Source organism: Rattus norvegicus, chromosome 10 (genome assembly GCF_021556685.1).
Source record: "Rattus norvegicus strain SHRSP/BbbUtx chromosome 10, alternate assembly SHRSP_T2T, whole genome shotgun sequence".
Classification (NCBI taxonomy): Eukaryota; Metazoa; Chordata; class Mammalia; order Rodentia; family Muridae; genus Rattus; species Rattus norvegicus.
The window spans coordinates 10,463,192-10,480,461 of NC_141543.1; the positions used below are offsets into that span (position 1 = coordinate 10,463,192).

The following is a 17,270-nucleotide window of genomic DNA, read 5'->3' on the forward strand; positions in this document are numbered from 1 at the left end:
ATTATCTGCATTTATCAAAGAATGGGTATAATCACTCAATAATCAAATTACTTAGCTTCATTTCCCTTCCCTACATCAGGAAATGAGCTAAGCAAATCTTATGAAAGGAGAGATACAGGGCCAGAGAGACGGTTCAGCCTGCAAGGGTTCCAGGCATTAAGCCTGAGGACCTGAGTCTTCCATGGACCCACAGAGTAGGAGAGGTCTGCCCCCAGCTCTGACTGGTTGTCTGACCTCCACTCATGCAGTGACCTGCACAAACCACGCCTCCCAGCCTGCAAGCAATGAGATGCTTATAAAGAAGAAATGTGAACGGTCTGTGAAGGTGTGGGAAGTTCAACTGTGCTGGTAAAGAGACGTGCACAGCCTAAAGGGTACTGTGCACGTGTGCACACCCCATGTTAAAGACATGCACATACTAAAGGGTACTGTGCACGTGTGCACACCCCATGTACATGTTTCCTAGTGTGCTGCACTACTGCACATTGAAAGCATTTACTACTGTTGCTCTATCAGAAACATCGGTCAAAGGCTTATAAAGCGGAGTGTGGTAACTCTTGCCTGTAATCTCAACTCTTGGGAAGCAGAGGCAGGAGGATGGCTGCAAATTTGAAGCCATAAATATCCACCAAGTGTTTGTTATCTGCACAGAATCAGAGACACACATACGACGTGCTTCTGGCCCTAGTTTTCCCGATAGGCGAGTGTATTTTCTCTTGCTGAAGTGGGCAAGATGAGCTTCCCAGTGAGGCGGAGTGGTGGGCGGAGTGGCAGGCTTTCCTGCTGCAGTTCTGCCCTGCTGTCCCGCGGTGCTCGCTGGGGTTTTAAGCATAGCGATGATATTTATTTCCTCTTCTTTAGGTGTATTTGCATGCTCTTGTGAGAAATCTTTTTAATGAAGGAAATGATGTTTACCGGGAATGTGATTGGAGCGGCTCTCTACTTCAGTATTCAGAAGCTCTGAATATAGCAAGTTATGCAAAGTCTGAAGAAATTTTAATTCCTAAAGAAATCATTGAAAAACTTCAGATAAATCGTATTGCCTGCTATTCTAATATGGTAAGTTGGGAGTTTTAAAGTAATTCTAGAGGGTTGTCTTCAGTGATGCAGTACCTTAATAAAATGTCATTTTCCTAATTTTTGCCCTGCATGAGCCTTGGGAGCCTTGGGCCTTGTGCTTTCAAGACCCTAGCATAAGAATAGGAGATCCACCCCTGAGCTGCCCCCCTGGCCCGCAAGCTGTGTTCATGTGTACCGTGGATGGCTAATGCTGCTTTCCGTAGTGGATCTCTGATCATTAAGCTATTTAGGAGTTACATTGCGTTTCCTTTTAAAATTGACACGTCAGCACTGGAGATTTGTGGCACACCACGTGGTGCGTCAGTGATGTGAACGTACACTGTCGGTGTTCAAGCCAGGGTAAGAGTTGGTTGGTTGTAGTAAGAACATAGGCAAATCCTTATTTTCCCTTTTTCTTCTATTTTTAAATTTTCTTTTTAATTTTCTTTTTACAAAGAATAGTTGTTATAGCTCTATGCTCCTGGAGGGCTTCTGAGTGCCAGCCAAGAGCAGTCTCTTGCAGTATTTCTGCTACTGTTTTGTTTTTTAACAGGAAGTTTTATTTCTCGTGGGACTGGGGATGGAGTTTAGGGCCTGCACATGCCAGGCAAGCCCTCCACCATTGAGCTGTGCCCTAGCCCTTTCCTCAGCCCTCCTGAAATCTATACATAGCACACTGTCGTCTAGAGTTACACTTGGCACTTACATTTATTAACATGGGGCAGGCAGGGAGAACAAGAGCATGGGACTCAGAGGACAACTTTTAATTCTTTAGTTGCACTGTGGGTCATGAGGTTACACAACAGATGCTTTTACCTGAGGAGCCATCTCACCAACCCCCATTCAGCTTTAAGAATATATTTCTTAGCTTTATTTCTTTTGCTATAATTATGTCTTGCGAGCATGCATGTGTGCACCATTCGTGTGCAGCGTGTGTGAGTGTTTCGCCCGTGTGTGTTGAGGCCAGAAGAGATGTCTTGTCTGATTCCTTGGGGTTGGAGTTGCAGGCAAATGTGAGCCTCCTGGCAGGTGCCAAGAATCGAACCTGGGGACTCTCAGAGCGACCAGTGCTCTTAACTGCTTATCCACCTCTCGAGCCTCCACATTTGTCATTTTTAATGGATTTAAGAGCACTGATGACAGGGAGGAGGGAAATAGGGCACACATGTCTCAGAAGCTGTCTTCCTTGGAGATCTACCATCTGACCAAATACTCATGCCTGTCTGATATAGGGTAGGGAGTATATAGCTAGTCATGGTAGTTTTCCCACTTTTATCTATGTGGAATAGTCGAACGGTCACTCAAATGAAGAATATCATGGTGAACTTTGAGTTTAAGTTGAAGGTTATAAAATGGAGTCATGCATTTGTTTCCATGTTTGAAACAGGTATGGAGTGTGATACTAATCTTGTGATTCTGGCTTCTCTTTTAACCTTTGCCTCCAGGGTCTCCATGATAAAGTTTTAGAAGACTGTAACGCTGTCCTCAGTGTTAATGCCAGTAACTGCAAGGCTCTGTATCGGAAGGCTAAGGCTCTAAGTGACTTAAGGCGCTACAGAGAGGCCTATGATGTCGTGGCAAAGTGCTCCTTAGCGGTGCCTCAGGTATGGAACTGGTGCCTCAGTTCATTTGTTTGCATCTTGAGTATTTTACGGCTTTCACGTGGGGAAATAGAATGTTAAATAACCAAGTTTCCATGCAACCCTCAACTGCTTCAGTTGAATGTAATAGCAAAGGAGGCGTCTAGATGGGAAATGTCACAGCCTGCTCCCTTGCTTCATCTCAGATACATTTATGAATGTTGCTTTTTCTAGGATGAACATGTAATAAAGCTAACTCAAGAATTAGCTCAGAAATTGGGATTTAAAATAAGGAAAGCATATGTTAGAGCTGAGGTAAGCAAAACTTCTGTCAGAATTCTTTTTGTTTTATAATCTTGAGTTCTGTTTTGAAATTGTGTTTTCATTTTATTTCAGCTCTCACTGAAAGCAGTTCCTGGGGACGGGGCTCCCAAGGTAGGGTTATTCTACAGGGGTCATGCTTCTGAGAAAAGCAGGAGTGGAGGTCTGAGCAGCTGAGCTCTTCGTATTTTCAGTGTGGTTCTCTTTGATGCCTCAAACATGAAATTGACCATGGCTTCCTATTACTTTAGACAACAAAAAAGCAATTCAAGTCCCATACTTTAGTTTCAGCCAGCATTTCCTGCGTGCCACTAGAGCATGTGACAGGATGTGAATGCTCAGATGTTCAGTTTTCTTTGAAAACTGTGGCTCTGGGCCAGATACTAGGTTTAAGAACATTGTTATCTGCCTTTTGTTCAGTCTGGACCTGGTTCGGCACACATGGAAATGTATTGCCCTGTTTTGAGTCTCTTGCATTTGTTACTGTAAGGATCTTTTACTCAAGGTGCTTTAGGAAAAGCCAGTGAAGCCCACGACAGACCCGCTGCTGCACTGCTGCTGTGATGCACTTCCCCTTGAGCTGAGCAGTACTGCACTGATGTCCCTCCAGGGTCTCAGCATTGCTTTTGTTTACCTGTCTTCTAATTCCTTTACGTTTTCTCACGATTTATTTTATAAATCTCAAAGCCAATAAAGATGTGCCAGATAGAAAAAAAAAATAAAAAAAGAAAAGAAAAAGAAAGGAAAGAGACTGGAGAGATGGCTCCGTGGTTAGAGCACTGACTGCGCTTGCAGAGGACCCGGTTCAATTCCCAGCACCAATGTGGCAGTTCATAACCTCAGTAACTCCAGTTCCAGGGGATTTGATGCTGTCACGTGTCCTTCCAGGACACCAAGCACACATGTGGTGTATAGACATACATAGTTAAAACATAGATAAAATGAAATGAACAAATCTAATTTTTAAAGCTTAAAAAAAAGTTAAACAAAGCAACTTTCTTAGGAAATGGCTGTAGATGCTGTTAATCTCAGGTCTCAGAAGCAGAGAGGCAGGAGGAACTGAGTTCAAGGCCAACGTGGTCTACATAGAGAGTTCCAAGACATTCAAGACTATGTAGATAAATACTGTCTTGGCTTTTCCCCCAGGGGGAGGTGTTGGTTTGAAACAGGGTTTCTCTGTGTAATATTGGCTGTCCTAGAATTCACTCAGTAGACCAGGCTGGCCTCAAACTCACAGAGATCCATCTGCCTCTCCTCCCAAGTGCTGGAATTAAAGGCATTTGCCACCACTTCTGACAATTAGTCTTTTTTTAAACTTTAAAGTCCTTTGGTGGTTGGGATGGCATTAGCCATTGTGAAGGACTGGTGGATGGTGATGAGGTCAGTCCCTATTCCCTTCTAAATAGCCTCTGAGGAATGCCTGTCAGTGTGGCCATGCACTCTGTAGTCTAGAAGTGTGAGATGAGCCAGGAGGAACTCTGTGAGTTCAAGGCCAACCTGAGATCTAGAGATGGCTCAGCAGTGGTTAAGAGCTCTTCCAGATGTATTGAGTTCAATTCCCAGCAACCACATGGTGGCTCACAACCATCTGTAATTGGATCTGATGTCCTCTTCTGATGTGTCTGAGGATAAGAACAGTGTACTCATATACATTAAATAAATCTTAAAAAAAAAAAAAAGTAAAAATCCAGGTCTGTGTAACCTCAGATATGGAAACAGGAAGACCAGAAGTTCAAGGTCTTCTCAGCTCCATCCTGAGTCTGAGGCCACCGGGGCTACACAAGACCCTGTTTTAAAGGAAGAAGAGGCAGGGCATGATGGTAACACTGAACTCAGTTACCCAGAACTCAGGAGGCAGAGGCAGGCAGATCTCTTGAGTTCTAGCCCAACAGAGCAAGTTCCAGCCAGGGCTACAAGAGAAACCCTGTCTAAAAACAAACAAAATAGAGCAGGAGACTGTTCCTTTGATTTCTTGAATCTTCTCAAATGTCGTTGCAAATCTGCACCACTCTTTTAGAATTCTTATAGATTGTTTTAGAGTTCAGAATCTTGAAAACATGATTCATCTTTTTTACTTTCCAGGCTGTGAACCATTCTGTGGAAGATATTGAACCAGGTATGCTTCTCCTGCTAACGTGCTGCCCACCTGCCAGGGTTAGGATGTGCGCTTGTACTGTATTGTATCATTACATTACATTACATTACATTACATTACATTATATATAGTGTTGTCCAGTGACAGTGTCCATATTGTCACCTAGCCTTCATGTCCTCTATTATTGGCCCAACAACACTCCTGCTTTGTAAAGTGTCTTAAGAATGATTAAATTTCTATGTATGTTACAGATTTGTTAACCCCAAGGCAAGAAGCACTTTCGGTTGTCTCCCTTCCCACATCCAGTTTTTCTCATGTTATTGGGAGTGAGCTGGCCTCGGTTCCTATTATGCCTGTAACTTCTGTTTTACAACTGCAAGTGGATGAGAGCCCTCTGCCGTCCACAGTGTTTGCAAATGGAGGGAAGATCCCCTTCACCATATCAGAAGCTTTTCTGGATGATGACATTGTCCTTGGGGATGAAATAGATGCTCTTCTTGATTCTGCCCCAGAAACTAACGATGCTGTTATGGTGAGTTTCATTGTTCAGTTTCTCTTATAAGAAACATGAGCGTGTATGAGTGCGTGTGTGCGTGCGTGTGTGTGTGTGTGTGTGTGTGTGTGTGTGTGTGTGTGTGTCTCACATGCACAGGTGCCCATGAAGGCTAGAAGACAGTATTAGATCCTGGAGTTACAGGCAGAGGATGTATGTGGGGATGTTTACCCCATATGGGTGCTGGCAACAGAACTCTGGTCTTTTGAAAGAGAAGTATCTTAACTGATGAGCCATCTCACGTGTTCTGTTTAGTCTCCTCTCCTCTCCTCTCCTGTCTTCTCTTCCCCTTCTCCTCCCCTTCCCCGCCCCTCCCTTCCTCTTCTCTCTCTTAATTTTTTTAAATCAATCAATCAGTCTGTCTGTCTGTCTGTCTGTCTGTCTGTCTGTCTGTCTATCTATCTATCTATCTATCTATCTATCTATCTATCTATCTATCTATCTATTTTCTAACAAAGGTTCCAGGGATTGAACTCCTGTCTTCAAGCTTACAAGACCAGAACTTTACCCACAAAGCTATCTCTCCAGCCCTACTCTTGAGTCTCAAGGACATAGTTACCTCCCATTTAAATTATAATGTGATGTGCTAGATAACTTGTATTGCATCTGGGATTAATGTTGGATTTCTTATGTTGGCATTTACTTGCTTCGTTGGAGGGTGACTGGGTAACTTGGTCATTGCTGACTAACAAAGAAGCACACAGTCTGGAAAGTGGTGCATGCTTTGGAACGGGGAATTCAGCATATCACTCAGACAGAGACTGGCATTGAGGGCTCAGGAGATGGGTCAGTGACTAAAGTGTGGGGTGGTAAATATTAAAACAAAATGGCCACCATCCCATGCTCGTGTTGGCTCCAGCGGGCCATATGGCATCTGCAGGGCATTTTTTTTTCTTTTCTTTTTTTTCGGAGCTGGGGACCGAACCCAGGGCCTTGCGCTTGCTAGGCAACTGCAGGGCATTTTTATCTCAGCAAAATGCCTCCATCTGACTCATTAAGTTCCCAATTTCCAGTCCACGTTACCGACAGCTACTCTCTGGGCCCTGTAATGATCTTGCCATTCATCTAGTTCCCATGGCGGGTCACTGCCACGCCAGTTCCACACAGAGGCTCTCTCTCTGCGCACTCTGCTCACATTCCCACTGTGATATAACCCACTGTGGTTATAGTTACAACTTCCAGTAACCATTAGAATCAAAACTCCAGAAACTTGTAATTTATCAATCAGATTTATATTAGTAAATTCTCACTCCACAAAACATCCATACAATAAACTCAGAGCCAATTGATAATGATCTAAACTGCCCACCTAGATAAGACAAATCATCCTGTAAAAATCCATCCCTTGTAAAATACTACCTGTGGCCCTTTAAGGCCACACAAATCTGGATCATCCTTCTCCTCCTCCATCTCGGTTCTTTTTCTTCCCTCCTTCTCTCTCTCTCCTCTCTCCAAAACTCTGTGCCTGCCTTTCTTTCACTGCCCCATCGCAAGCCTTGCCTTATCTTGTACCTGCCCTCACCTGCACGTAGACCACAGCCCACAAAAGCGTTTGCCATAAAAGCATGGCACCTGAGTTTGAGCCCAGCACCAGTGTAAGAAAGCTAGGTATGGTAGTATAAGCTTGTAACTCAGAGCTGGAGAGGTGGACACAAGCAGATTCCTGGTGCTCACTGGCCAGCTAGTGTAGCCTAATTGGTGAACCCAGGTCCTAAAGACGATCACGAATGATACCTAAGGCTGATCTTTTTCTTGAACTCATGCATATACTCAGGGATGGATACACGCGCGCGCGCACACACACACACACACACACACACTGGAGAAATGGCTCAGCAGTTAAGAGCACTGGCTTTTCTTCCAGAGGACCCAAGTTTGAGTCCTAGCACCCACATGACAGTGTACAACTGTTTGTAACTTTAGTTCCAAGGGATCTGATGCCCTCTTCTGGCCTCTGAAGACACTGCACATGTGTAGTGCACAGACATACATTCAAGTAGAACATCTATACATATAACAGAAATATATATTATATATTATACATGTTCTATATGTAAACATATAATTTAAACATGCATCTATGTGTGCATACATACATACATACACACATACACACATATACACAAGCACAAATTACTTCCCTTAAAAACATTAAATATTGGGGCTGGCAAGATGACTCATCGGTTAAGATCACTAGTTATTCTTCCAGGACACCCAGGTTTGATTCCTAACACCCTAACACACAATGGCTCACAACTGTCTGTAACTCTCAGGGAGTTCTGGTAGTCAAAACAGACATTGAAATAAATAAATCTCCTTTTAAAAATGAAATCTTGTTTGTTTGTCTTTTTTAAGATTTATTTATTTTATTTATATGAATACACTGTCACTCTCTTTAGACACACCAGAAGAGGGCATCTGATCCCACTATAGATGGTTGTGAGCCACCATGTGGTTGCTGGGATTTGAACTCAGGGCCTTTGGAAGAGCAGTCAGTGCTCTTAACCACTGAGCCATCTCTCCAGCCCCTTGTTTTATTTTTTTATTTTTTTTCTTACTTTTTTCAGAGCTGGGGACCAAACCCAGGGCCTTGCGCTTGCTACGCAAGCGCTCTACCACTGAGCTAAATCCCCAACCCCAATACTTTTTAAGCCTTAAGTGAACTCAGTGGGTAACTGCAAGTAGTAGAAGGACCTCAGTTGGGAGCATGTGCTCCCTGCTTGTATGCCCAGAGCTAGACCATGCAGAGACTAGTGCTTCCCAGACTGGCCAGCCAGTCTAGCTGAGTCACAAGCTCTTGTGAGGTTCAGTGAAGACACCCTGTGTCAGAATAAGGTAAAGGATCTGAGGATGTCCTGACATAAGCCACTACCCTCACACGTGCCCACAGGGAGAGGCACGCCAGCACACATATGCACACAGCACACACAGTCTTTATGGTTTATCCTTTACTTGTTCATGCATGTGTTTGTGTGTAGGTGAGTAAGGAAGTGAGAGAACAGATTGCAGCAGTTGGTCCTTCTCTTTCTCCTTGTTGGGGCAAGGGTCAATCTGAGAGCCATCTCATTGTCATCTAGTCCCCTTTCTAAATACATTTTAAAAGTTTAAAAATAAATAAAAGTGTGAATTGAGGGCTAAGAATGTAGCTCATGATGTGTAGCATACATGAAGCCTTGGGCTACATCCTCAGTACCGCATGGTAGCATGGGAAGTAGGAGCAGCAGGGAAGGAAAAGAAGCTCAAGGTCATCTAAGGTAACACGCTAAGTTTGAGCCGATCTACACGAGACCCTGTCTTTTAAAAAGTCTCCAGCAAGATTCAATCTTAGTTGTGAACTGGATCTTAAAGGACCCAGTACATCATGGCCGGGCGGTGGGCAGAGAGGAAGGAGTGTGCACTGAACCTTCATTTGGAGGCGAGCATTCTGTGCAGCTCATTCCCTCAGTTCAGGGCACGGAGGGGTTGTGGGGGAGGTCTGTTTTGATAAGCTGGTGGTAAAAGCAGGAAGCTAAGGCAATGAAAGAGGGTCTTGGGTCTTGTTCCCGTTTCTTCTCCTCAGTCCTCCACCCTGGTCCGAGGACCCCTCCCGACTGCCAGCGCAGCTCCAGGCTTCCCCTTCAGGGCACCATCCCTGCTTGGAACCTTGCCCATTGGTGCAAGGTACGCTCCTGAGCCCTCCTTTGCAGAGTGCTTTCCACCTCTGACTTCACCCTTGGAAGACTTCTACTCTTCTTTAAATGCATTTTCGGTGACTGAGTCCACTCGAGGTAAGACTTTCTCCTAAATTACCAATAACCAGCCAATTGTCTAAAGATGACAACATACCACACTTTTATAAAGCACCGTTAGTGGTGGGCTCTTGAATTGTTCTTAACTGTGGCTAAGCTATAAAGAGGGAGCCTTCAGGTTTGGACTTGGCTTGACCTAACTGCCATTTTGATAGTAAGAATCAACGGCATCTGGGTAGGCACAGGAACATCACTGACTTTAGGTCATATGATTGGCTAAGCTGCTGTTCTTTGTTTCAGGGCAAATGACCTAAAGTGTGTTCTGCGTTAGAGTGGATCCATCTTAAAGCATGTGAACTGGGAAATCATTGAAACTAGCTTCCCATCTGGGGTTAATATGAGAACATTTAGACCTGGTTGGGCTTTTATATGTCAAGCTCAGCAGCCCATCTCCTTATTTTATCACAGAGTACTGAGGTCTTAGTCTGACCGATACTAGGCAGAATACTTGGTTTTGGTTTTGGTTGTTGGTTTGCTTTGTTTTTCTGGAGTGCTACACACATATGTAAAGTACTCTACTGTTGGGCTACCCCTGGCATCACTACATACCATAAATAGTGAGGAAAGTCTTCATATTTTCTGGAGACATTGTTATATAGTTAAAGGTCAAAAGTCTAAATTACTGGTTGAGAGACTTAGAGTGAAGAGGTTGAAAACCATGGGCAGAGGATGGCAGAGGGAAAGTAATTGCGTGGTAGACTAAGATGAGCCAGCCCTGAGCTGCCTGCTGCTTAGTGTCATAGAGGCACTGGCGACATCACAGTTTTTGAATACGGGTATGACTTTCTTAGATGTGTCTTAGTCCTATTCAGTAGACCCCGTGTAGATAATTTTCCAATAATGGCTAAGGGTATTTTTGCTCTTGGCCTCTAAAAGAAAGACCCTAAGCCCTCTTTGTCAGCAGTGAGTGAGAGAGCTTACAGGATTGGGACGGGAAAGCTGGGGAAGCCATAGCGAGTCAGCTGCAGTGCCCTTGTGTGTGGATTCTGTGGGTAGAGTGAAAAAGTCTGTTGAAGTTTTTTTATTATTTTAGATCTGTCCACCTCAACTGCTAGAGAGGGAACAGCGCTTAACAGCAGTAACTCCTCCCTTTTACTTGTAAGTGCCACTTCCTCTTTTGTGAATGCATCACTAAGGTTGAGTTTAGGCCTGTACTTAAGTAACTAAATCACATGAATGGAAATGAGAGCCTCCTTTGATTTTTCTGTGTGTTGTGGGGAATAGTGTTATAAGGCTCATCCAAAACATCCAGTGTAAATGTCCTGAGTGTGTAGCTGGATCTGTCAGAGCGAGGAATCACCATGGAGATAGTGTAAGCCTTAGTGCACTAACAGAATGAGGAGACATGAACAGAGCATGGAAGACGGGAGTCCTGCAGAAGCAGAACGCTTGGGCATCAGTACCAGCCATTAGAGGATCGCTACAGGGGCCCAGAATTGAGAGGGAAATGCAGAAACGGACAGTTTGTAGTAGAGAAGCTCACTGGACTAGGTTGGTGCCATCCTTGGCCTCCTCTCCACAGGAATTCAGGTCTTCTTTAGTGATAGTACAATATTTGTTGCCTGTTTCTGTTTTGTTTTGTTTGTTTTTTTGTTTTGTTTTGTTTTCTTACTCTTTTTGCAGATGAATGGACCAGGTAGTTTGTTTGCCTCTGACAATTTTCTGGGAATTACAAGTCAGCCTAGCAATGACTGTGGAAACTTGTTTGGAAGTGTGATCGCTAAACCATTTTCTTCAGGGACTCCTAGGCATCCCCTTGAAGGAACCCACGAGCTGAGGCAAGCTTGCCAGATCTGCTTTGTAAAATCAGGTCAGCACACCAAACTAGCAGGCAGCAGTGTGAGCTGTGAGGTGCTCATGACCAGGTGGAAAGGGCCCTGGCTTTGGTGGCTTTGAAATGTTAGGGAGGAAGCAGTGGAAAGAACAGACAGCATCTGTTCCCAAAGCTATCCAGACTGATGCCTGTCTCTGCTTTTATGAGCAGTTAGATTTCCTACCCAGATCATTTGGGCAGCGCTGCTTTGGAATAGGGGACACTGTTTCCTGACAAGGCACCAGTTTACTCTGGTGGCCTGTTTGTTTCTGATGGGATTTCAGGCCAGTGGTGGTCAATGTTCACCTGCTCATGACTGCTTATAAACTGCGTGTTTCAGTTGAAAGCCACTTGTTTTGCTCAAAAATGAACAATCTTCTCTCTGTCTTTTTCAGGCCCTAAGTTAATGGATTTCACATACCATGCTAATTTAGATCATAAATGTAAGAAAGATATTTTAATTGGTAGGATAAAAAATGTTGAAGATAAATCATGGAAAAAAATACGTCCAAGACCAACAAAAACAAATTATGAAGGACCATATTATATATGCAAAGGTATTTATTGTAATTACAATTTTTTATAGTGAGTTGGTGTGTGTTACATGACTAAGCATCTTCTGGGGAGTCACTCTGCTAATCCCAGGCCTTGTCGTCTGTATCTGTTGGCTATGATTGTTCCAATATTTCCTGTTATTAAAAATGGTGAGGGTCTGGAGAGATAGCTCAGTGGTTAAGAACACTGGCTGCTCTTCGAAGGACCTGAGTTCAGTTCCCAGGCAGCTCACAACTGTCTGTAACTTCAGTTCCAGGGAATCTGACATACACATACACACAACATACCAGTACACATAATAAATAAATAAGCCTTAAAAACAAAAGTAATAGGGGTTGGGGATTTAGCTCAGTGGTAGAGCGCTTGCCTAGCAAGCGCAAGGCCCTGGGTTTGGTCCCCAGCTCTGGAAAAAACAAACAAACAAAAAAAAAAACAAAACAAAAGTAATAAAAAATGGTTAGACTGGGGCACAGCAGTGTGTTGAATCAGGTCAGTTCATATTTTCTGTTATTTCTGCTGCTTTTTTTTTTTAGACATTAGGACTTATATTGTAGGGTGGGGAGGCAGATGGCCCAGACTGGGTAGATTTGTAAACAAAGCCCACAGTCAACTGTGGACTGTCATTGTGCTGTCTGGTGTCTGAGGAGCACTGACAGCCTCTCACTGGCCTGTACATTTGTGCTGGGCTCACTGCCGCTCCCCTGACCCTCTTAAGAGGATGTTGTAGATTCTTCTCCATTGTTCCCCTCCAAGTGATGAGATTTACTTTCCTAAATAAGTCTGTGCTCCCTGGCATTTATAGTTTGTGGTGACAGGGCCTAGATCGGGTTTTAAATATGGAACTCGGTTTCATCTCCATAGAATTACAGCACTGGCCTGAAGCTCTGAATGTGCCGTGAGAAGACTGGCATTCAGTTTAAGCTTCATCTTGATGAGCTTTGAAAGCCACTGAGGAATAACAAAAATAGAAAGGAAGCTGCTAATTCTGGGTGTACCTTACTTTTTGTTTTTATTTTCACTTATTTTATGTACATGAGTGTTTACACGGATATATGTCTATGTACCTAAGTTCAGGGCCTGCACAGTCCAGAGCAGTTCCAAAGAGTGAGCTGCAGTGTGGATACTGGGAATGCACCCCAGGGTCCTCTGCAAGAGCAGCCAGTGCTCTTTAACTGTCGAGCCGTTTATGATAGTATTGATTGTTCACAATGACATTTTCACACATATGTGACACACGCTTTGGCAATTTAACCCCATGTCTGTCTCCTGTCCCACTTTGCCTATAAACCAGTTTCAACCTTGATGCAGCCCTGCATCCTCTCCCTATTGCAGTCAAACTCAGCTCAGCTGGAAGATAGACTCCCACCCTCTGCTTCCCGGGAGCAATGTTCCTGCAGAATCACCTACGTTATCTAGGATGTTTCCTGGACACTGGCTGTGTTTGCCATTCACTGCCCGGGAAAAACAGCTGTCTGTCTCTCCTGCCTTTCCAGATGTTGCTGCCGACGATGAATGTCGATATTCAGGCCACTGCACGTTTGCTTATTGCCAAGAAGAGATAGATGTGTGGACCCTGGAAAGGACAGGGGCCTTCAGTCGAGAGGCTTTCTTTGGCGGCAATGGAAAGATCAGCCTGACTGTGGTCAAAATCCTCCAGGAGCACCTTGGAGAGTTTACATTCCTTTGTGAGGTGATTTCTCCACGACTCATTTTCTGCTGTTAAATTTGGTGAGAGTGGTGGAGGGTGTAAATTATTGGAGAGCCTAGTGTACATGGAGGCCCAGCACTGCATTAAAGAAGGTGTGGCTAGGTGCTGGTAGTCTTTAATCCCAGCACGTGGGAGGCAGAAACAGACAGATCTTCCTGAATTGCAGGCCACTTTGGTCTATATAGTGAGCTCCAGGCCAGCTAAGGCTACTTGTCTCAACAAAAACCAACTAAAACAAAGTATTCCAGTATGGTGGACACACCTTTAACCCAGCACTCTTGGGACATAAGGCAGGTGGGTCTCCATGAGGGTTAAGCCAGTAGCCACTCCTACTCTTTGAAAGAATGAGAGGAAGCTGGGCTTGGTAGTAAAGGAGTCTGAGGCAGGGCCATCACTTTGAAGTTCAAAGCCAGTGTGGTGGGCTATAGAGGTCATATCTCAAAGCAACCAGAGCAGAGCGTATAGTACTAGGGTTTTGTGCTGGGTATCGATTGGTACAAATTAGTCATTATAAATGTATAAAGATACTGAAGATACTAAGGCAGTATTCCAGGCACAAACCTTAGACTTGTGTTTATTTGTGTGATAATCCTTCTTTTTCCTCTCTTTCAGAAATGTTTTGATCATAAACCTAGAATGATAAGTAAAAGAAATAAAGATAACTCTACTGCCTGTTCTCACCCGGTCACAAAGCATGAATTCGAGGACAATAAGTATGTTGGTGATTTCTCCTGTTTTATAGTGACAAACATACATGTTCTTAGATCCAATAAAGGCAGTCATAGACTAGATCTAGAGGCACACATGGTTACCACAGCAGAGGAATTTAATGTTGGTGTTACCCTGAACTTCAGGTCAGCCAGGACTCCATAGTAAGACCACGGTGCCTTGAGAAAAAGGGGAAAATGTCAGTAGAAGGCATTCCTTTAGCCCTTCTGTTGTTTTGAGAAGTAATAACTATTTTTAACATGTCTCTTAACTGGGAGTTATGACACATGCCTATAATGTCAGCACTTAGGAGACAGGGGCAGGAGGACCACAAACTTGAGTCTAGCTTAACCTACATAGCAAGCCAGGACAGCAGGTGTCATATGAGAAACCAGCAAGAAGAAAAACAGTGAGCGTGCATGCCTTTAGTCCTGTGTATGCGTGTGTACACGCACACGTGCTCACACTAAACATATAGAAGAAATTAAAAAGTATTTTTTGTTCATTTTTCTGAGAATTAAGTTCTGAATTACTAGACTGATTACTTAGTATATAAAAGTTCTCATGGTGTGCATTTATGGGTTTGTTGTTGTTTAAACTATAATTATGCCACTAAAAGTTGCATGTGTAATTTTTTTCTGGGACTAATGTTAATAAAATGGCTTTTCAAACTAGAAGTTGACATGGTGCATATGTGTATATGTGTACATATGTGTATGAATGTATATATGTATAGTGTTTAAAGTTGGCTGAGCAGTATTAAAATGTTACTTTGTTTTTTCTTTTTTTTCAAAACAGACAAACCATTTATTTAGGAAACAAAAATGTCTTCCAGAATTTACATTTGTTACACTCTAAAATCAAAATACTTTGTTTTTTTCATAGGTGCCTTGTTCACATTTTGAGAGAGGCCACAGTAAAATATTCCAAAATACGGTCTTTTCATAAACAGTGTCAGCTTGACTTATGTCGACACGAAGTCCGTTATGGCTGCGTCAGGGAAGATGAGTGCTTCTATGCCCACAGTCTTATTGAATTGAAAGTTTGGATAATGCAAAATGAAAGAGGTGGGTGTGTGTCGGCTTGATACTGTCCCTGCTCCAGATAGAAGCCAGGTGTGGGGTGGGGACAGAGCAGTAGTAAGGAGAGCCACACTTCGCAGTCAGCTCATTTCATAACAGCTTGGGGCTAGTGAGATGGCTCGATGGGGAAGACACTCGTGCCAAGCATGCTGGCTTGAGCTGGCTCCTTGGGATCCACATGAAGGGAGAAAATGGACATGCAGCCTGTCCTCTGAGTGCCACAACAGATAAATGATATGTAATAAAAAATGTGAGTGTGCAGTTCCATCCCTCTGGTGGATTGGACTTAGGGCCGTGTGCACTCTAGGAGAACTCTCAGTCAGCTTTATCTCCTGTCCTCTTTGCTGTTGATGTCAGATAGGTCACCATTACATTGTCCGGCTGCCCTTGAACTCACACTGTAGCCCCAACAGACCTGATCTGGACTCTGCCCCCGCTTCCTTAGTAGCTGGGACTGTGGGTCTGCTCTGCTCGGCTACTGTGATGTTTGTGTTTTTAGAGATGCGTTTTCATTGACACAAGTGTGCACGTGTAGCACGGATTTCATGACTAGGGAGACGATTCCTCAGAGACATAAAGAACTATGCTTGTAAACACTCCATTTTAAAAAATGTGATGTAGTATATGTTCATCCTTGATGGATCAGGCTGCCTGAGGCTTGAAGAGTTAAGAATTCTGTTAGCCTGACTGAGACTATGGGAGTGGGTTACTGTGATGTGTTTTTTTTTTTTTTTTTTTTTTTTTTTTTTTTTCTAAAATGTTTATTTTATGTTTATGAGTACACTGTAGCTGTCTTCAGACACACCAGAAGAGGGCATCGGATCCCATTACAGATGGTTGTGAGCCACCATGTGGTTGCTGGGATTTGAACTCAGGACCTCTGGAAGAGCAGTTGGTGCTCTTAACCACTGAGCCATCTCTCCAGCCCACTGTGATGTGTTCTTTAAGAGAGACTTGTACATTTCCAGGTATCTCCCATGATGATATTGCTCAACAATCCAGACAGTACTGGAGAAGTTTGGAAGCAAGCCTGCCTGGACTGCAGGTATTCCCTATTCCTTCAGGAGCTGCCTAGCTAGGGCTCGATTTGTGGTAGATTGGGGTTCATGCTTACAGTCTTTTACTTAGAACTTGTTCAGTCGAGTAACTGTTCTGTGGAAACAGATTTGCAGCTGGTTGATGCCATGAACCAGCATATGGGAGCCTGTGATATCCACCAGTGGTGTAGACACACTTTTCCTCCTCCGCTCATTTGGACAAACACTGGGTCTTGGCCTCTGGCAATTCTTGGATAAGGCTAATAGGTTATGGTTTGGAGCTTTCTGTCCTACATAGTTAACCTGCCTATCCATTGTTCTCCTTGACCCACTCGAAGCCACTGAGCTCCAAAGCTAGCTTCTCTCAGTTGAGGTTTGGCATCTCTAAGTCTCTATCTTTTTATCAGATTCTTTGGCGTATTTGACACAGTTTAGTTTAACTGTCACCATATATGTATTTGTCTAGTCATAGAGCCAGATAACTGCTGGTACAGAATGCACGGTGATTTTGTATGCTGTTTTTAGAAAAGTGCTTTCTGCTGTAATTGATCTTTCATGTTCAAGGTACTTGGTAATCAGATCATGCCTGGATTACTTAACATGGAGATAAAGTTTGTCTGTGCTCAGTGTCTGAGAAATGGCCAAGTTACCGAACCCGACAGGAACAGGAAATACTGCAGTGCCAAAGCACAGCACTCGTAAGTATGTGTGGGCGCCTGCAGCCCCTGCGTGCGCTCCACAGGGCCCGGCCCTGCGAGTGAGAGGAGAGTGGGACATTGGAAAGTCAGTGATTAGCTGTGCTAACAGATGACAAGGACGAGGCTCTGGAGGATCTGGTAGCTGATATTTCATGAGTAGCCTTTCGTTTGGTCTTAGCACTTCGTTTGCTTAGTTTGTCCTGAGTGCTGAAGTGTCCAGGTCCAGAAGAAGTGAGACAGTAAACACACAAGGCATCTCTTAGGAGGGTTGAG

General features: G+C 43.8%; 1 protein-coding gene across 9 annotated transcripts in view; it reads left to right on the forward strand.

Moving 5' to 3' along the window:
- Positions 1-17,270, forward strand: part of Zc3h7a (zinc finger CCCH type containing 7 A) — a 39,459-nt gene that overhangs the window by 14,407 nt on the left and 7,782 nt on the right. For 6 of the 9 annotated variants that reach the window (XR_015630748.1, XR_015630745.1, XR_015630747.1 and 3 more), the window contains 15 exons: positions 862-1,059; positions 2,505-2,663; positions 2,874-2,954; positions 3,036-3,074; positions 5,043-5,076; positions 5,307-5,587; positions 9,168-9,375; positions 10,430-10,494; positions 11,020-11,206; positions 11,605-11,766; positions 13,258-13,454; positions 14,085-14,185; positions 15,066-15,247; positions 16,231-16,307; positions 16,864-16,997. Coding sequence is in view for 4 of the 9 variants with exons in the window: in XM_087572729.1 (XP_087428855.1) it covers positions 862-1,059; positions 2,505-2,663; positions 2,874-2,954; positions 3,036-3,074; positions 5,043-5,076; positions 5,307-5,587; positions 9,168-9,375; positions 10,430-10,494; positions 11,020-11,206; positions 11,605-11,766; positions 13,258-13,454; positions 14,085-14,185; positions 15,066-15,247; positions 16,231-16,307; positions 16,864-16,997 (2,105 nt within the window). In the remaining 5 variants the exon portion in view is untranslated. The remainder of the gene's footprint in view (positions 1-861; positions 1,060-2,504; positions 2,664-2,873; positions 2,955-3,035; positions 3,075-5,042; positions 5,077-5,306; positions 5,588-9,167; positions 9,376-10,429; positions 10,495-11,019; positions 11,207-11,604; positions 11,767-13,257; positions 13,455-14,084; positions 14,186-15,065; positions 15,248-16,230; positions 16,308-16,863; positions 16,998-17,270) is intronic. The other 3 variants (XR_015630749.1, XM_087572731.1, XM_087572730.1) reach the window with 1 other exon arrangement.